At 26.8% G+C, this 19,611-nt stretch overlaps 5 protein-coding genes across 9 annotated transcripts; 2 read left to right on the top strand and 3 right to left on the bottom strand.

Annotated features, from left to right (window-relative positions):
- Positions 1-43: 43 nt before the first annotated feature.
- Trmt112 (tRNA methyltransferase subunit 11-2) lies at positions 44-1,172 on the top strand. Its single transcript, XM_031988214.2, has 3 exons — positions 44-364; positions 508-609; positions 770-1,172. Exons 1-3 carry the CDS (start codon positions 287-289, stop codon positions 962-964), a joined length of 375 nt encoding a protein of 124 aa, XP_031844074.1. The 5' UTR covers positions 44-286; the 3' UTR covers positions 965-1,172.
- A 134-nt stretch (positions 1,173-1,306) lies between these two features.
- LOC116431985 (uncharacterized) lies at positions 1,307-9,157 on the bottom strand. Of its 3 annotated transcripts, XM_031988197.2 has the most exons (11): positions 8,898-9,157; positions 8,414-8,558; positions 8,076-8,198; positions 7,710-7,909; positions 7,012-7,221; positions 5,574-5,745; positions 5,428-5,494; positions 5,200-5,359; positions 4,379-4,516; positions 4,168-4,281; positions 1,307-4,081 (listed from the first exon to the last, which is right to left on the bottom strand). In XM_031988197.2, the coding sequence occupies exons 1-11, from the start codon at positions 9,056-9,058 to the stop codon at positions 3,859-3,861; spliced, it is 1,713 nt and encodes a 570-aa protein (XP_031844057.2). In that variant the 5' UTR covers positions 9,059-9,157; the 3' UTR covers positions 1,307-3,858. The 3 variants fall into 3 exon arrangements, with proteins under 3 accessions (XP_031844057.2, XP_031844059.2, XP_031844058.2); XM_031988199.2 differs by lacking the exon at positions 7,012-7,221 and having other exon boundaries at positions 8,898-9,152; XM_031988198.2 differs by lacking the exon at positions 8,076-8,198 and having other exon boundaries at positions 8,898-9,150.
- Positions 9,158-9,460: 303 nt separating this feature from the next.
- On the bottom strand, positions 9,461-11,884 carry LOC116431992 (HIG1 domain family member 1C-like). 3 transcript variants are annotated; one of them, XM_076364877.1, is made up of 3 exons: positions 11,775-11,884; positions 10,017-10,168; positions 9,461-9,882 (listed from the first exon to the last, which is right to left on the bottom strand). In XM_076364877.1, the coding sequence occupies exons 2-3, from the start codon at positions 10,159-10,161 to the stop codon at positions 9,689-9,691; spliced, it is 339 nt and encodes a 112-aa protein (XP_076220992.1). In that variant the 5' UTR covers positions 10,162-10,168; positions 11,775-11,884; the 3' UTR covers positions 9,461-9,688. The 3 variants fall into 3 exon arrangements, with proteins under 3 accessions (XP_076220992.1, XP_031844075.1, XP_031844076.1); XM_031988215.2 differs by lacking the exon at positions 11,775-11,884 and adding an exon at positions 11,090-11,265; XM_031988216.2 differs by lacking the exon at positions 11,775-11,884 and adding an exon at positions 10,669-10,824.
- Positions 11,885-11,996: 112 nt separating this feature from the next.
- Sec3 (exocyst complex component Sec3) lies at positions 11,997-16,513 on the top strand. Its single transcript, XM_031988184.2, has 12 exons — positions 11,997-12,360; positions 12,428-12,962; positions 13,138-13,292; positions 13,417-13,644; positions 13,785-14,021; positions 14,094-14,334; positions 14,404-14,621; positions 14,691-14,881; positions 14,959-15,326; positions 15,401-15,546; positions 15,622-15,816; positions 15,872-16,513. Exons 2-12 carry the CDS (start codon positions 12,515-12,517, stop codon positions 16,022-16,024), a joined length of 2,580 nt encoding a protein of 859 aa, XP_031844044.1. The 5' UTR covers positions 11,997-12,360; positions 12,428-12,514; the 3' UTR covers positions 16,025-16,513.
- COX7B (Cytochrome c oxidase subunit 7B) lies at positions 16,314-17,722 on the bottom strand. The gene is made up of 4 exons (XM_031988218.2): positions 17,591-17,722; positions 17,218-17,408; positions 16,590-16,768; positions 16,314-16,513 (listed from the first exon to the last, which is right to left on the bottom strand). Exons 2-4 carry the CDS (start codon positions 17,261-17,263, stop codon positions 16,457-16,459), a joined length of 282 nt encoding a protein of 93 aa, XP_031844078.1. The 5' UTR covers positions 17,264-17,408; positions 17,591-17,722; the 3' UTR covers positions 16,314-16,456.
- Positions 17,723-19,611: the final 1,889 nt, after the last annotated feature.

The raw sequence follows: 19,611 nt of genomic DNA, 5'->3' as shown, positions 1-19,611 counted from the left end.
TATTTTCCTATAATATAATTTAAAAAATTGAACAATCCTTATTTTTATATTGTAAAATTGCAAATATGATTTACATATAAAAAAATGTAAACATTTATGACTTGAAGATTTAACCGATAAAACGTGGTCAAATTGAGTTGCGTTTAAAGCTCGACGCGCATAAGCCATAAAAGCCGGCGACGAAAGTGGCATGCAATGAAATCATACTTTTAACATTAAACGTTGACGAAAGAAAATCATATTTTTTCGTGACTTTTCAGTAAAAAAATCATTCATTAAGTAAAAGATGAAACTTCTAACACATAATATGTTGACTTCAAAATGTCTTAAAGGTGTAACTGTCGGATATCCCTTAGAAATTGTTGTAAGTTTTAAATATATTTAATATTTTAAGGTTAATTCTGAGTTAATATCTACATACAGAAGTAATTAAATATAACGATTAAATTTTAACAAAGTTAAATTAGTAAAAAAAATGTGTATATATATATATGTATAAACTTGTAGGCAAAAGATATCAAAGTTTCAGAAGTGGACTTTAATTCAGAATTTATTGCAAGAATAATTCCAAAACTTGACTGGGCTACACTATGGAAAGCAGCAGAAAGTGTAAGTTTATTGTACCAAACACCAAGATTAAATATACAACATTTTTAAACTTTTAATGTGGTTAATTAAAAATGTTATACTTTATGGTCATAATTATTAATACATACAAATATTGTTATTAAGAAAATTTTAAAAGTTAACATTTAAAATGTTAAAACAGATAGGTCACGTTGGAGAGTTACCACAAACTTTGATTCAAGACTTTGAAACAAATGAAGACTTTTTGAAGAAGGTTCACCATGTATTACTTGAAGTTGAAGTTATTAACGGAGATCTATTATGCCCGGAATCTGGTAGGAAGTTTCCTATTAACGATGGTATACCAAATATGCTCTTAAACGAAGATGAAGTTTAAGCATTCGAAATAAACATAAATATTAACATACATTGTTTTTCTATGATTAGTAGATGTTTAGATGTATATAAGAATTTTATTTACAGTTTATAGTTTTATTATTTAATGCAAATAAAAATTAATAGTGTTTAAAAATATACAATCGAATGAATATAATAAAAGATATTAAATTTATTAAATAAATGAAATATACATCTTTAATACTAAAGATTATTTATGAGGTATACATTATACGTTAATGTTGTATAATTTACAGAATTACATAACGTGTATTGCATAATATCTGTGAAGAATCTTATACTATATCTATTGAATTTCAATAATAAATTATTGCACACAAAAAATGGTTATGGATGTCTTTATTGTACAGATATGTGTAAATACAATGAAATACAATTTTTGTATCACTGTCATATTTAGTATACACCATTTGCATTTACATCGTGTTTATACTGCTAATTGTGGATTGTTCCAATTCATTTTTAAGTATATCCATTATTTAATTTAAGCAATTCTGAATGTTATAAGTGTTTGACCTAAAAATATACCCTAGAGTCAGGGTAAATACAGACTTTCCGACAATATTACCATGACCATATAAAATAAGAAATAATTAGTAAAATATCTAAATATATAGATTTCCTTTTATATATTTATATTGCGTAAAATCTGTTAAAAATAGTTGTATTTCTGTAAATAAAATAATGTGTATGTGAGAGAAATTGCTTGGAACTTGAAATCTTAATTATGAAATAGGGTAACATCGTTAATATTTAACATTATTATTTGAATATACAATGAAATATCTTATGTTACTAATATAACAGAAAATCCATTTTGGATCAACAAATTTTGTATGGTAAAATACATTTATTATTTTAATGGCAGCAAAATTTTACTAACATTCATTAGACACAACCTTCTATATCATCTAATTAATTTTTTATATGATATGAAAAGAATGGTGACAAAATTTTTCTTCTTATTATATCATTGTAAAATAGTATTTTAGAAAAAGGCTCTGGATGGAAGAGTTTCAATAGAAACAAATTTGGCAAATTTATATATTGACTATTTGTCACTCCATAGCAATACATCCCATAGACAAATTTTAAACCATTGTATATTTAAACAATTGAGAGAATGTTTTACATTGGAATACTAAATTACAGTGATAATCTAATCGAAGTATTCATTCATTCCATTTAATGTTAACCTTCTGCATTTAATACCAGGCAATACTTAAAATATAGTCAAAATAGAGTATTTTATCCCTTCTAGTTTTTTTAAGAATCCAAAAGCTATAAAAATAGCTCTCAACTAATATTTCAGCCACAGCCTGTCTGTTATTAATTTTTATTCACATATTAGGTTTTTCAAAGGCAGGATTATTCTGGATTAAGCTATGAAAATATTTTTGTACATTGATTTAACTATAGCACATATAAATATTAAGTTTTTTTCCTTGTTTAGTTTATGATTAGAAACCCTATTTTGGTTATGGCCTATATCGTATGCAACAATCAACTGGGAGTTTGCATCATGGATATGCAAATTTGTATTCGTACTGTTTCTACTTACTACAATTAAAAATCCATACAATTTATAAAAAGTAATAGTTCTTCAAATATTTTTTGCATAATCAAACTTCTTTTCACGTGTACATCATTTTGAATACGTATAATACATATATGAAAACCTAGATATATATACTATTAATTATAAATTCGGTTATTCGTAAACGAAATTATAATCTTAAGGATTGTAACAGTGTTGAAATATGAATTATAAAAAACTTTTGTAATATTATATTTTTGTAAATAAACATATTCTTCTGTTGTGTCTTGTAAATGCATCAAGTCAAATAAGTGAACATTCTAACAAAGTTATAATATACGTGATGTTTAATATGTATAGTTACAAACATGTTGAAACATAAAACATGCTTAAATTAGAATATCCTTACACATGAAGTTACACTAAAAAACATTTTAACTTTTTAATTGGTTCTAATATATTTCAACACTTCATTTCCTTAAGACAAGACAATGATTTAAATTTTAATATAATTTAAGAAACAAATACATCGTACCACAGATTCTAAAATTAGCGTTAATACTGATACAGAATTCATTACTGTCACTGTTACAACTACAATTATGTTACATTGCATTAAAACAATTAGACATTTAATTTACATTTGGCAAAGAAGTTTATCAATAATCCTGTATTCAAATATATATATATGATTTAATAAACAGTTAAACGTTTTTTTTTAAATTATTTGTGAACATGTAGAAATTTGGACACACTTATCAATACTCACAAGATATGTCACAAATGGAAGCATTAAGATACTCTCGAATTGATAACATATAATAGTCTACGATAAAGTGATATACTTTTTCAATTACTTAAAGTGTATATGAGACTGTAAGTAAATTTGAACACTTCTTTGCACATTTTTTTGTAATTTATCTACTACTTTATCCATATCATTTTGCCAAATATCTTTTCCTTAAACACAATATACGTAAATAAATGCTTTATAGCAAACGTAATAGTATAACAAAAGATGTATTTAAATATTTAAAAAACTGAACAGCAATTATTCAATTTAATTATAGTAACAATACGAGCAACAAATGAAAAATAAAATTCACACAAAGTTACATTAATTTGATAAAATGCTTACTTATATAACATATCAAGAATTAACAAATTAATTTTTCAATTTATTAAAAATAATCAACTATTTTTTATGCTTAAGAAATTGCTTCTATATCTGTACGCATGAATTAGACAACAAAAACACAAATTACATAAAACTCAAATATAATTATTTTTTTGTTTTAACTAACATAAAAATTAAGAAATAAACAATTACATATGTTTCATTTACCACGACATTCTGTATTCATTGCATTCCTTTGAGAATAAATGGAACCTTGAGTTAACCCTCGTAACGGACCTTTCCGTAATTGTGGATTTGGGCCTTTAGGAGTATAAAAACTTCCAGAAACCAAATTTGGATCATGTCCACGTACTATTGTTTTAGTAAATGCTTCACTTGTCAACAAATTTGGATCTGGCCCTGACCATGGTGCATAATCGGGACTACAAAATTGTAATAAAAATATAATATTTATAAACTCACAATGATATATCGAAATTTATTGCAAAAAAAAAATTTTCAAACTTACAGAAGCAAATCATTATTAGCTCCTTTTAATAAATCAGAATTTGGTCCGGTAGGTTTTGTTAAATATGGAGATTTATATTCATTGTCTTCTCTAGTACTAGTTCCCCGAGAAACTCTGGAAATTTAGTTATATATTGTGTGTTTAAATTTATTTATTTGAGTTAACAATATATTAATATAGAAATGTATTCATCATATGAAAATGTGCTTACTTTGGTATTTCTATTTTATTTTTATACCGTTTAGATTTTTCTATTTCTGGATCCTTAACAATTTTCTTAATTGGTGATGCAGTCAGTTTTATAGCTTCAGTTACAGGTGGACTATCTTCTTTTTCATCACTTCTATTACTATAAATTTTTGCACATATTTAATGTATAACTCATCACATGTACACAACATAAAAAGATAATCAAAAGTAGTTGGAAAATAACTATTTGGAAAAAATGTTACTTTCATGATAAACTTTTTACAATATACATTACATAAAATTAAAACATTTTCCAATCCATTATCCATGTAAAGCCAGTGCTTTAATTTTTAAAATATTTGAAATTATTAATATACCAAAATGTAAATAGGAAACCATTATACTATGGATAGCTCACAAAGTAATAATATATAATTAAATGTACATCAAATGAATAAAAAAATTCACATAAACATATGCCTTATTTGATATTGTTTTGGAGTTGTAATGATTTTAATTTTTAACAAATTCTATTTCTATCTGTACACCTTTCTTTATATATCCAGATTTGTTGGAAATTTTGTTCAATTCTTGAATCAATCAATTCAAAGCAATCTAAGAAATTGTATTCCATAAATAACATTGGATGAATAGAATTAAATAAACCACTTTTGTCTATCAAAAAAATTATTGTAACACAAAACTCGCTATAACTCGTAAACAAAGTTAAATGGAATACGTGTTTATATGAACATTTTTTATTCTTTTGATACGCTGACCTTATTGCTAAAGTGATTCTCACACGTCACAGGACATCTTGTGTTTCTCTAAATTTTAATTTACCTTTCACTGCTAGATGTACATGGAGGTCTTGTGGCTTCTTCCATAACCATGATATCTAATATATGTATAGCTCTTTCCTCATCATAATCAACACTATCCATAGCAAGCATTATTACTCTTTCTGGTACTGACTTATATTTCTCCATTAAACGAGCTTTCACTGAAAAATTAAAATTTTATGATTAATAATATATTAACACTAGTATTTTAAGACATCAAGGAATGTACTTTTATTTTTCTCTTCTAAACTTTTCATTCGTGGAGGAGGAGTGGGCACGGCTTGTTTGTTCCTTGCCTGTAAGAAGATAATTTGAAATTAATTAAAATTATTATAGAAATGATATAAAAACAAAAACAAAAATTTAATACATTACTTGTTCTTCTTCTTCTTTCTTTCTTGCTAATGATTTAGGTCCTGTAGGGTTTCGTTTTTCATAGCCTAAATCGATTAATTTTTCTGAAGCTTTCTGAACATTATTATCACTTAGTTCCAGAATGTCAAGCAACATAGTCTCCTCCACTTTGGGGAATACATTTTTCAGGTACCTGTAGATACATTTTTAATGTATTAAATATTATAATTATTCGATCAGCCGACAAATACAAGTACAGCCAAAATCTACAATACAAGATGAAATATTACACAATTTACAATGTATATAATAAATGAATCAAAACAGATATATGGTCAATTATTGAAAAATCTATTATATAAAATACTAAGAACAATCCTTTATATGATATTAATACACATGTGATTAACATTTCAACAGTTTCACATCAAAGAAGTCATTGTATACTTACTACAGATAACTTAAACATACTGAAATTTTCAAAATACTGAAATGATAATATTATTTATAGATAGTTTAAATTATAATACTACCGTGCACATACTATCATGCTTGAATCATATGTCTGTTAAATAAATGAGTTTTTTATTGCATATATGTTTTTGTTTGAAAATTTTCTCACTTAAAATTTTAGTATTGAAATATTTAAAATTTATTCAGAATCATTGAAAAAATTTGATATGTGAATCTGAATGTATATACTTTGAGAAACTCATTTATTGTTGTAAAATTTCTTAGAATGAAATAATGTGTTAATAAATAAACATAAGCTTCATTTGACCTCTAAAAATTGAACAGAAAATACACTGATGATATAAAACTGAAACCAACCTATCTATGATCTGTGTAAATCTTACACTATCCAATATGTGTTGTATTGTAAACCAGGAAGAAACTGAAATGAAAAATGAGTTCTAAATCACGCATACTGTAATGAAATCAAAATTAAATCAAAATTATATGTAAGAAACAATAAAGCAGCAAAAAAAAAATAAAAAGTGTGGGTAAAGTTTAATTGGCCTGTTTAAGAGTATTATATTCTTCAAAACTACGTGATACGAATTTACTTAATACGCACAACTCAAATCATTACAAAAGTCCACTAAATTAATTGCACTATGAAATTTTGCATTCTTTTATAGGATAATCAAAATATCACTGTCTGTAAAATCTTACACAACAAATTTTAATGTATTGCAGATGAAAATAAACAATATGTAACTTTTTATTAAAATTATAGAAAAACTGTTCAATTATATACTTAATCTGCAATGCGTATCAATACATGCTATAACTACACAGTACTGAATGTTTCATGTGTACAAAATATATCAGATATTTTAAATGAACAAATGCTTCATTTTCTATCTGATATATTTCTCTGTGACTATCACAAGATACAATATCAATATCTAGCATTCATATTGGGTGAAACTGAAATTGTAAGAATGGGAAAAACCTAAGTTTCAGTTTTGGGGAGTTAGGGGCTGGCCGAGCTCCCCTAGGTGGACTCAATGTTAGAGCTGCATGTATAGTGTGAAGTGGTAATCTCCATCTTGGTATTGCATAGTTTGAATGCACTCCCACAGGCGTGCATGGTCCTGGAGCGCAAAGGGGATTCTTTTCCACTTGAAGAGCGCTGACAACCAAAGCTGCTCTGTTATGGTATCTGAAAGACATCAGCTACCACCTTAGCACTACTTCGGCACAGTAGTCTTAAAACTTATTGACAAAAAAAAATAATACATAACTGTATAAAGATATAACTGAATACACAATAAAGCTGTTTTGTGTGATTTATTAACACTTTCATGACAGGTAATAGCCAAGCAAAATATTTAGCTGAATATGGCGTATGACTATTTGTAGATATATGAATATAAGAAATATTACATCTCACAGTATGATATTTATAGTCATTTGTGATTCAAAGTTTTAAAAATTTAAATATTAAAAATGTATATAGAAAAAATATGTTTCTTAATAAGATGTATTCAGCTAAAAAATTTGAAATGATGTAAAACTACATTTCCCATTGTAAAAGTGTTAATATGATATGATCCTCGCTTAAAAGTATAGGAATTATGATGATTAAGTTTTAGAAAAGATTAACTACATATTTTATAATAACAATAACTCTTAACTTTTGAAACTTACTTTTTTAAGAGAAGTCGAATGTGGGTGTCAGAAACTGTTGGGAACATAGCATTAATTTTAGCGACCTGTAGCTCAGTATCTGAATTTTGCATTAGACTTGTCTCCATATTTTTTATAGGTGTTGGTGATCCTAACGTCATATCTCCAAGTCTGTTTGTGATTGCATTAACCGATTTCAACGATAACGGAGTTTTTAGCTCCTATATAAATTACATATTGTAATTACTACCAGTTTCTTTGACAATTAAATATTTAAAATCATAAGATATATTTTTAATCAGTAATACGAAACTATGTAATAAGCATTTTATTCTACCATATAATCATGTATCAAATCAAATAATACATTTCAAATCAGTCACCTACCTGTAGACTGGGAGGTAAAAATGCAAGTTGTGGATTAAGATAGGGAGACGGTGTTGGATAGATTTGAGGAGCTCTGTGAGTTCCTGCATAACCTATATGTACACCACCTCCATTTCCTCCAGTCTATTATATTATATCATATTTTATATTTTATCCAAATGCAGCATGTGCATATAATAAAAACACATATATTGGGAGTGCAATTGTAAAAAATTTTAAATATGTGCATGTGTGCAATTTGAACATTTCTAAATATTGTTTATACATGAAAGTGATTGTGTACATTTAAAGATAATTTCGTACAATAATTTAATACACAGCAGGAATTTTCTACTGACCTGCATAGGTATATCTTGGGAAGTTATAGTTGTAGCAGAACTCAGTGCCATTGTATTTTGTGATTGTATATACTGAGAATACTGCCAATACCTTACTCTTGGATCTTCCCATGTTGTTGTTCGATTAAAATGATTTATAAAATATCTGAAAAACGTTCCGTCGAATTGATATAGAAAGCAATTGACAAATATTAAAATACTTTAATTTTATTTTACATATCAAACTTTATATTATTTTTAGGTATAAAATTTTCTATAATGATTATTATATAATTATCATTTAAAACACATGAATAAATGCTTTGAATAATTTGTAGTTTTATTCAACAATATAATGAATTGTTAAATATTACTAAACGACGAGATAAAATAAGTCATCATTGCATAACACGAGTCAATATAGTAAAAATATTTTTATTACTAGTATTCTTTTACTGTCAGATTAATTAATGAAATAAAAGTAATTTTACAAAAATTTACATACGGACGTCCACTTCTGATATCGTATCTACATTCCCAACCGGGTGGCAATTGACTCCTGTCAGTTTCTTCAGCCATCTTTGCGTATTTTGATAAGTCACAATATAATCCACCAACACCAATGTAGCGTATTTGGTGACTATAATCAAATTTAATTACGTTCATTTTATACTTTATAATACTGATACTCCTTAATAACAAATCGTTTCACTAATTTTTTAATTTCGTGCGATGGCCATTAATATTTAAAACATATAAAAACTTTGTTTCCTATTTTAATATTATTTAATAAATAGGAAGTAATCTAGTTTTAATTTGAAACAAAATATATTTCATATAAGACATTAATATAACTGAAAAATCAAAGTAAAGGTTTCATGTAACTTAATCAGATTAAAAACTCATTCTATATTTTTGTAATAAATATATTTAAAAATAACTATAGCATTTAAGTTACTTTGCAATACAAGGTACTTAATGACACTTTAATTGTTACACAATACAAGTGTAAACTTACTATTTTGTCTTGTACTTTATTTTAGGGAAAATAAATTATGACGAGCAAAGTAATATTTTAATAAAATATACATTTCAAAAAACAAAAATATTTTGACACACATTTAAATAATAATAATATTTGTTGCATTTCTCCATCACGTAATTTGACAGAGACTTTGAAATTTTTCAAGCCTAGTTAATATGCATAAATATGCATATTTTTTTCTAATAATATATAATTGTAATCTACCTCCAGCCATCCTATATAAGGCCAGAGGAACATTTATTTATATATTTCTATTTTTTGTTTTTATTTTCCATATATGTTTTATATCCTGTATACATTTGTCCTAACATTCCCAGAGCTAAACATGCTAGTACAGTGCCCTGAGCCGCTACTCTAAGTTGTATAAGAAATAATGAAGGTGGTATTGTTCTTGTTTTCCATTTATAAGCACCTATTCCACCAACAACAACAAATCCAACTAATCCTAAAACAAGAACAATTATAATATATCAGACATATACTTTGTATACATAAGAATTCAATTATTACATTATTATTTACATAAAAATTGTACAAATAAAAATGTCTATTATCGTACCTATTTAATAAATTCATTACCTGCTACAAGAAAAGGTTTGTTTACTGCAGTTGAATATATTTTCTCTTGTATAGTTGTTTCTGGATTATTTTCTAATGTTTGCCGGAGGGCCTCCTCTGGGATCTCCATTGATTTTGCGGTCAACCATTGTGATGTATTATCCATTGTTTATCTATAAAGTAAAAATAAAATATCTGATTGCAAGATTTAAACAATAAAAACACATAGAAACCTTATTATAATTTACATAATCAAATGTATATGTACACTTCTGTTATAAAATATAACATGTTCAAATTTATAAAAACTTTATATTTTTAGTTTTATTTTAACAAACTAAAAACTTCATGTTTCATTAATAATCTCATAATTCTACACGATTTTATATAAATTTAGAAATGACAGTGGAGAAACAATTATGGTTATGAATATCATGTAAAGTATTGTTTCAATGAAGAAAAATTATTTTAATTCTACTCAATTGTTTATTAAGCATTACAAAACTTTTGCATAATATTTTTATACTTTTTGTATAATATTAAAAATTTCATTTTAAACTAACTGTTTTACAAAAAATACAAAACATAATAAAGTAATAATAAATTGGGGATTAATTTTGCACATGTTTATTACATCACAGATATTTTATTATCTTCATTTATTAATATGTACTTTATAATAATTTATATTCACGGATTATACACATATATGTGTTTCTAATATCTATATTTTAGTCCTATTCGTTGTCTATTCTATTGATTTTAAAATAGTACGCGCGTGCATCGGTCAAGGTTACGATAATGATATTCGGAAGTATTTAACCTTAATGAAAAATATTTTGAATTACACAGGTGTAAAACTAATATTTAAAAGCATTACTCAGCGTTGTACCATCATAATACTTCATTTTTTAAACAATTTTTTGCATACTTTCCTATGTAAAATTTTAATTTCTATATGAGTTACAAGTCAAAATTATAAATTACGCTGATCACTGTTTGAGTTATTGATAAAAATGAACAACATACATTCCATATGATATTATGATAAATTGGGACTTTGAGGTAAATATGGATAAATGATAAAACTTTACCTTTAGTTTTTAAACAATGTTCAAATGTCACTAATTTTAATATTAATAATACTGAAATAACGACATGTGCTCTGCACAATACTTTTGTGCAAAATTCTATGACATTGTCATGACGCAATTGCTGTTTAAACTGAATAGAATAGTACAGTGCTGCTCTCAACGGTCTCTTGAGTTATAAATGACAGAAACTCCTCCTCTGCATTTTTATATATTGTATGTTTGTATTTCTTGTATATATTACTTGATAAATTATTCTAGTCTAAATTTGAATTATTAGAAGACACGGGTCAATGGACCGACAAACTTTTGAATTAAACTACATAAATGTAGGGAATATGGGGTGTACATCACTCATTTAATAACATTTTTTGATACAAAGATTATTTGGTAACAGGTGGGAGAAAATTTCAAGGATAATTTTGAACGACAATAAAAAATTAAAATAAAAAAAATACATTCATTCTAATAATTTAGCAATATAGTTCCCGTGAGATAAGTCAATACGAACATAGGGATGTATTATATGAATTTGTCGTTATTGGTAGATTTTAATCGTTAATAACTTGAAGACGAAAGTGAAGTCGTAATTTTTACAATTTTTAATTGCTGCTTAAAGCGATGCTGAAATTTAACTAACAGAATCTCATGTTATAGATTGTTCAAATGCCATGAAATAAATAAATACCTTATAAAGTTGGGTAGTTGGCATGTAAAATGAATATGAATTTGATTGGTTATTGAATACGTGTATTTTATTGGCTATAATTATAAGTGAGTTAAATCATGTGATGGATGGAATTTGAGCAAGAGATTGAGTACCATTTTTACCCTTTCACTATGTATATTTATCTAAGTTTATACTCCTGTACTGTGGTGCAATCAACTTTTCAATAATATAGTCAACAATATAATCAACAGTATAGACAACATACTACACTTCAAACATTTAGTTTCGACATAGTAGTGATTATTTCCAATTGGTCTACTTTGTATGACCGCCTGCTTTTACTCACACTGTTATTGGTTGTTGAAAGATGTAATGATCATGCGTTTGACTTTTTCGTACATGTACTTGTACAAATTTTAGTGACATGTATTATGTCAATGTGACAGAACTGTCAAAGAGCTTTTTGTTTAAACAAAATTTAACATAAGCCAAAATTAGAATACACCTACTTAAATTTATGGTCGAAAGTGGAACATGAAAACATGTGTCAAAAGTTTGGGTATATTAATCTGTCAAGATTAAACATCTCTACTATATCATAAAGGTATTTTGGTTATATAGCTTTTTAACAGTTTATATAAAAATGATCAATTTTGTTTTCTTTTTTATAGATGTATTTAAGTTAGTAAGCAATCAATGAAAAGGATAAAATATTGCCAATTAAATTGTGCATAGAAAATAGAACTATATTTAAAATTATGGCAGCAATACGACATACGTTACAAAGGGAAGTGTTTACTCCTGCTGATGAAAAATTGTTAAGCGTGTGTTATGTCAGTAAGGCATATAAAAAAAAGAAAATGAGCTTTCTCTGTTTAACCACAACGACAGATACACCGCCGTCTTTGCTTTTATATCAAGTAAAGAAGAATGATAAAAACATATTCAAAAAGAAACAGTCATGGTCGTTAGGTGATATTCAAATTGTGGATGGAGTTAAAAATGACTCGATGGATATAGAATTACATATAGACAAAGTATATAAATGGTCTGTAACAACGGCTCAAGAACGAAGAACATTTTTGAGCAATTTGTATACTTATTCTTGTAGCATAGCTCAAAGACCACAATTTAAAAATATTCCTAAAGAATGGCTTATAGATCCTAGTTCTTTGAAAGAAAGTGATAGTATTACTTTCACCCCAGGTAAATATTATAGTTTCTGAAGATATCATATACAATTATTTTTATTATTTCATTTCAATTGTATTAAGAAAATATACGTTTTAAATCATATTTGTTTGATACTTAGTATTAATATATTTAGTATATAATAATATTTTTATATAATAATATATAATTAATATTTTGATATTTTTAGAACTTCTTACATCTCCTATTTCATCAGATTATCAACCTATTACTGAAAAAGAAGCTGTTGATTTAAAACAGATGATGGAGAATTGTGAACATGCAGTTGCTAATGCAGAACTTTTTATGGAAACACTTTCTAAAGATCTCTCTATTCTCGATGGGGTAAACTTATATTTTTTTATTCAAACAAGATAAAATGAAACTTGGTATTGTAATTTACTAATATATATAAGAATAATTATAATTGACAAAATTTATCTAAATTTTTTAATATTAACGAATTTAGGAAAATGTGCAATCAGTTTTGGCATCGGAAGCTCGAGTAACTCAATTGATGAATAGTATTGAAGCAGCAATAACTGAGGCTTCTATTGTGGAAGCTCGTCTTATAGCTTACGATGAGGCACTTGGTAGAATTAGAGAAGTTATGGCTCGTGTAGGTCAAAAAAATCAAGCTATTCATACAGCCAATAATAATGCAAGACTTCTGTTAGATCAGTTAAATACAGTCATTGTAAGTGATACATAATAGTATTAATCTTTATTTTTTAAATTAAATATGTAAATATACAGTTTGAACATTTGATAATATAATATTATCATATTCGATAAATTACTTTACTTATATACAGTTTTAAATTTTGTTTTTACAAGTCGCAATTGGATATTTCACCTACTCATCAGCGTATTTTGAGCGAAGCTGAACTACCAGGTGAAAAAGAAGAACTTAGTCAAGCAGGTGCTGCTCTTTTAAAAGCCACAACAGCTCCATTACCACCAGGACTTGATAAATTAAGTGCAGTGACTGAACAAAAAAGACGTCTCGATAAACATAGGGCGAAATTTTCTATAATTGTGGCTAGACATTTGAATAATCTTTTTATTCATTTGGTATATATATTTTAACGAGTAATATTGATTAATTGAAAGTAACTATATTATTCTATGTTAAATATTTTATAGGGTAACGATGTCGGAGATATGTCAATGTCAACAACAGATTTAATTCTTCCAACTCATCAAGCAGTTCATTACGAACTTGAACCATATACTGAGTTAATGCAATTATTAAGAGCATTAGACAATAAAGCGTTTGTACAATTAACTAAAGTTTATACAGATACAATGAGTAAATTATATAAAAGAGATTTAAAGCGATTTTTTGAAGAAGCAAGAAATAAACTTATTTCTAAACGCCTCCAAGGTATATTAAAATATTAGTTTGTTTATAATAACGATGTGTATCGTTTTTTCATGAAGCTATTTTTTAAAGCGAATACATCAAAATCTAGCGGACAAAAGGCAGAAGATCTATTGAATCCAGCACCTATTTGTTTATTAAGCGGTGAAGTATGGGCACCTGTAGGAGATGGAAATCTTTTAGATTCAGTACTCGATTGTATGCTTTCACAAATGCAACCAGTTTGTCTTGCAGAGCAAGCCTTTTGTATTTCATTTCTACAACTGGATTCTGTTCTCTCCCCATCGAAAGTATGTAAAGCTTACTATTACAGATTAATTGCAATGTATAAGAACTAAGCATTCTTTTGAATGTATTAGAGCAGTGAATTGGATGAGACGGATAATGTTAGTAATGGTGCTGCAAGTCCTGGATCAGTTACCTCTACAGCAAGTAAAAAACTAGAAAGACAAGTAAATGAAGAAGTGCGTGCAACAATGGCAGCAATATTTCCATCACTGGAAACTGAGTTAAATAATTTTATTGCCTTCTTAGACAAAATTGATAGTTTGTAAGTTCGTTTGAATTTTTTATATTATTTTCATATTAATTTTATTTATTTGCTAACTTTTGATGGCATTCTTATAGTTGGTGCATGTATGTTTTGGTACGTTTGTCTCAACATGTTATGTCTGCGCAAGATACTGGTTCTTTTTTATCTATGACATTTGCTTCTGCTTTAATTCAAGTTAAAAGGTCTTTCGATAAATTTATGAAAACACAACTACAATCAATTTTATGTGACACGAAAGTCAATCGCAGAAATAAATGTGGTATATTGTCATACGTAGAAAACTTTGAACATTTTGCAAAAGCAGCAGAAAAAATTTTCAAAAATTCAGATAGAAAGGTTGATCTTGAAAAATGGTACACTAAATTAGTAAGTACAATGTTTGAAGCAATTGTCATCCATAGTAGAGAACATCATAAAACTCCGCAAGAAGTTATTAAGATGGGTAAGATTAAAATTTTTGTTTTGCTCGTTTTCTCTTGTTATATAATTATATATAAAATGGTTATTATGTTACAGAAAATTTTCATCATTTATACGATCTTCTGTCGCAATTAAAAATATCTGTGCTTGATCACGAGCGCAAAGAAGCTAAACAAAAATACCAAGATGCTTTGCGTGCATATGTCACACAATATTTTGGAAGACCTCTTGAAAAGCTTAATGTTTGTTTATTAAAAATCTCAAATTATTTGTAGTATTTTATTTAAAAATTATTGAAATGTTTATTCTGTTAACAGCTATTTTTTGAAGGTGTGCAAGCCAAAGTTGGTGCTGGAGTTAAAGAGTCTGAAGTTAGTTATCAGATGGCTTTCAGTAAACAAGAACTCAGACGTGTCGTGAAGGAATATCCAGCTCGAGAAGTTAAAAAGGGTTTAGAAAATTTGTATAGAAAAGTTGAGAAACATCTATGCGAAGAAGAAAATTTGTTACAAGTAAATAGAAAATTTGGTGTAGTATTATTATATACTATACATGTCTTCATTCTAGGTTGTTTGGCGTGAAATGCAAGGTGAATTCATTGCACAATACATATACATAGAGGAATTGATACAGCGATGTTATCCCGATAGTATGGTAACACTTGAATTTACTATACAGGATATATTAGAATTTTTCTCTGAGATAGCTCGATCTCATTGAGAAATTTAATAAATCAGAATTGTAAAGTGAATAAAATTTTATAATTCACATTAGTATTTAGATTAAAGTACTAGAACAATAAAGTAATATAATTTCCTATAAATAAACTGTAGATATTCAATTTCTGCAAATAATATAAATGTTTTATAGGAAATTCATTTTTGTATAAAACAAAGTACAAAAAAATTATTTAATATAACTCGACTTTACAATATTACTAAAGTACTATTAAAAGATAAATAAACATTGTTCTGTTTTCATTTGATTGAAGTATGAGAATATGTAAAAATTAATATTAAAAGTTGTATTTATTATACATGAAAGTATTGTATTATTCTTGGAAATAGAGTAATTACAAGTTGCTGTATTTGTTATGTTCTACAACATTTTGTACGTATATCTACTATATTCTATAAATATTATTTATACATATTATTCTTTTGGAGTTGGCGCAGAAAAGTTGAGCCAGAGTAAATCAGTGATTCTACCCTGAAAATTGAAATAAGATTATAAATTAATAATATTATTAAATTTAAGATAGTATTGATATTATATTATTACATACAAATGCAATAGTAGCAACAAGGAAAGTAACTCCAAAAGCTAATTGTGCATTGTACTTTCTTTGATTTTTATTGTATGCTTCCTTCCAACAACCTTGTGGCACGGGTAATTCATCGAAATGTGCTGGTTTTCTCAACTGTTCAGGAAGGGCAGATGTTCCTGATGATGATGGGCGAACACCTTAAATTACATTTTAATAACCGTTTATCTCTTTTTTGTATCATATAATTAAATAAAAAATTTTTTAAGTGAAGTTAAAAGTATTAACATAATCTATTAAATTCTATCATGATATAATAGATAATTTAATTTCTAATTCAAACTTGTAATCAAACAGAAACTGAATTTTAAATTTAACTGTAAATTATAATATTGTTGATGAAATTACGACGTAATATTAGAGACAGAATGTTCATAATAGATCAGGATTATAATTTACGATTAAAAAGAAGTAATATAAAAATTTCTAATCTTCAAGAGAATATACAAATTATTCCTCAAGGGTATTAATTGCCGAATATTTGCAAAGAATGATAAAAGTAAAAGAAACCAATATTATGTAAGGATATCAAAATGAAAAGGTATACTTAATATCCTAATAACGAAAAATTTAATATTTATTGTCGCACCTTTTCGTGTAATTTGAAGAACAGGCCTCGTAAGATGTCGAAACATGTTGTGTGCTTTTTTAACTTCAAATGGAATACGGATTTTAAAACCCAAAGCAGACGATAGATTTCACACGTTCAATAATATCTAACCGTAGCGTGTGCACCACTGTATATTACATAGAAGGGAAAATCAGTTGTCAAAGAAATTCCTAGAGATAGATAAGATAAATATAATATAAAAAATTTTCATTTCATTGAATCGAACATTCAATAATTCACGTAATAAATAAATATTAGACTTCAAATATTAGGGCAATTCAAATTTTTTATGGACCAATTTATACAAATTATGATGTTATTTGTTCTATATGTCCACCCTAGTGATAATTACCTCGTCTCAATTATAAACTTTTAATGCATATAACAGAATCTTATTAACTTTTACTTTATTAATGATGTTAATGCAAAATAGTATTAAGGCGAATATATTATTATAAAAAATATTCATAATCTACAAATAAATAATTCTACATAGATAGGGTTCTCACATAGCAGATTGTAATATACTTTAGATACTGTTTCTGTTATAGTAGCAGTCCAGTAACGTATATTGCAGATATTAGATTAAACAATCAATTACATAAATTAGATTAAAAATTTGTTCTCTATAATTTATACTCTTACAACTTTTTTCAATAATTACCTAAATTTGAAAGATAACCAAGATATTAAAGAGACATGTAACGACGTAGACTTAAATACCTATTCCGCGTTTTCACGAAAAGAGCCCTGAATGAATGCGAGTCTCATTGGTTTATCTATCATTTTTCCTCTTCTCATTTTCGATTATAATTTACTATTGGTCAATATGTTACACTTACCAATTGAAACTATAAACAAAATCCCCAGTGAGAAACCTCTTTTGTCCCTATTCCATCTCGGGCATACATACTTATTTACATAGGTACCTCTAGATTATTAAATGACAAAGAAAAAAGGGCGGAGAAAAGGATTTTTCTATTGGGCGAAAAGGATTGCGTTTTACTGGAAGCACTAAGGAGAATAGAAAATCTATTCTTTGTATATTATTTAATTACCATAAGCTTGGAAGGAAAATGTTTGGAATCTTGTTTAAAAAATAGAGCAAAGTAAAAGGGACAATACAGAATTATTTAGACTATAATAATTATAGTCTGTATATTAATGATAAACAAGAAGCATGCACGAAATTAAAAGAGACAAGTAGAATTGATAAATTAGTCAGGACAATATACAAATCTGATAACAAAGAAATGTGTTTAGGTGAAGCTCTTAATTTATTAGAATCAAACTGGTTGCTACTTATCTTGATAAAAGTTTGTGTGGAGTGAGAAATGAAATAAAAAGCAAAGAAGAACATAACAAATATTTCGAAAATCTTATTAAACAGTTGATAAAGTTGTCACGAAATTATCATTCAGATAAGGGGAAAGTAAGAGATGATAAAATGCAAAAGATAATTAATCAGTGTGTACAAGCACTGAGGGAAATACATTTATACATTATGAGTGATGAGACATTTATTCTACAAAAAGACTGTTTTTTCCCATATAGCATATATAATCGTGTACCATTAAGCATAATATATAACAGTGAAGATATACAACAAATAATGAAGGTATCTTCGGTAGATGAAATGTCTATAATGTTTGAGTTAATGTTTTTAGCTGATTTGGAAGAAGGATATTTGATGAACGCAAAAAATATTTACTTAGAAGATGCAAAGATATCTGTGGAAGAGTTGTTTCAAAAATTGTTATCTATAAAGGACAAACCACATGAGGAAATTAAGGTTTTGAGGAAGGATATAGATTCGACATGGGAGAACTTTAATAATGTTTATAATAAATATGTAGAGGAGTATTATAGGTATTGGATAAGTCACTTAGAGTGTTTAAATGATTATTGTAAAAGATTTGAGTTGTTGAAGGTAATAAATCCATCAGTAGAAAAATTGTTAGAAGAGAGCAATGAACAATATAAAATGCTAAAAGAAAAATGTTATGGTGTGAATCCAGATGATGATTTTGTACTACCTATATTATATTATTTTATTTTAATAGAAGCATATTTTCAGTTTGTAAAGAAATTACTTCAAAACAAAAAGAATTACAAGACAGGTACACATAATTCAAATGCCTCAGAGAAGAAAAGCTTAACATTGGAAGAAAGTAAAGATAGTAAAGAGTTATCTTGTAAAGATAAGATAGAAGAGAATAAGTTATCTGACAAAGAACTATTATTCCTTACAAAAGATAAAGTAAATGCGTATGTTTCTAAGGCAAATGAAGCAGCAAGTAAGGAAGAGACAGAGAATACAATAGTGTTCGTGTTGGAACACTTAAAGAAATTATTGAGCAATAATTTTCCAGT

This window comes from Nomia melanderi, chromosome 2 (assembly GCF_051020985.1).
Source record: "Nomia melanderi isolate GNS246 chromosome 2, iyNomMela1, whole genome shotgun sequence".
In the NCBI taxonomy this organism is placed as follows: domain Eukaryota; kingdom Metazoa; phylum Arthropoda; class Insecta; order Hymenoptera; family Halictidae; genus Nomia; species Nomia melanderi.
This window is presented reverse-complemented; position numbering and strand designations above follow the sequence as displayed.

Coding starts and splice junctions, on each gene's coding strand:
- Trmt112 (XM_031988214.2), top strand. CDS start 287: ATGAAACTTCTAACACATAATATGTTGACTTCAAAATGTCTTAAAGGT. Junction 365..507: donor GATATCCCTTAGAAATTGTT/GTAAGTTTTAAA, acceptor ATAAACTTGTAG/GCAAAAGATATCAAAGTTTC. Junction 610..769: donor TATGGAAAGCAGCAGAAAGT/GTAAGTTTATTG, acceptor ATGTTAAAACAG/ATAGGTCACGTTGGAGAGTT.
- COX7B (XM_031988218.2), bottom strand. CDS start 17,263: ATGTTTCGACATCTTACGAGGCCTGTTCTTCAAATTACACGAAAAG. Junction 16,769..17,217: donor TCTTCAAATTACACGAAAAG/GTGCGACAATAA, acceptor ATGTAATTTAAG/GTGTTCGCCCATCATCATCA. Junction 16,514..16,589: donor TTGTTGCTACTATTGCATTT/GTATGTAATAAT, acceptor TTCAATTTTCAG/GGTAGAATCACTGATTTACT.
- LOC116431985 (XM_031988197.2), bottom strand. CDS start 9,058: ATGAACGTAATTAAATTTGATTATAGTCACCAAATACGCTACATTGGT. Junction 8,199..8,413: donor CCCAAGATATACCTATGCAG/GTCAGTAGAAAA, acceptor ATAATATAATAG/ACTGGAGGAAATGGAGGTGG. Junction 4,282..4,378: donor AATAAAATAGAAATACCAAA/GTAAGCACATTT, acceptor CTAAATTTCCAG/AGTTTCTCGGGGAACTAGTA.
- Sec3 (XM_031988184.2), top strand. CDS start 12,515: ATGGCAGCAATACGACATACGTTACAAAGGGAAGTGTTTACTCCTGCT. Junction 15,327..15,400: donor GCAAGAAGTTATTAAGATGG/GTAAGATTAAAA, acceptor ATTATGTTACAG/AAAATTTTCATCATTTATAC. Junction 15,547..15,621: donor GACCTCTTGAAAAGCTTAAT/GTTTGTTTATTA, acceptor TTCTGTTAACAG/CTATTTTTTGAAGGTGTGCA.
- LOC116431992 (XM_076364877.1), bottom strand. CDS start 10,161: ATGGATAATACATCACAATGGTTGACCGCAAAATCAATGGAGATCCCA. Junction 9,883..10,016: donor CAAACCTTTTCTTGTAGCAG/GTAATGAATTTA, acceptor TTCTTGTTTTAG/GATTAGTTGGATTTGTTGTT.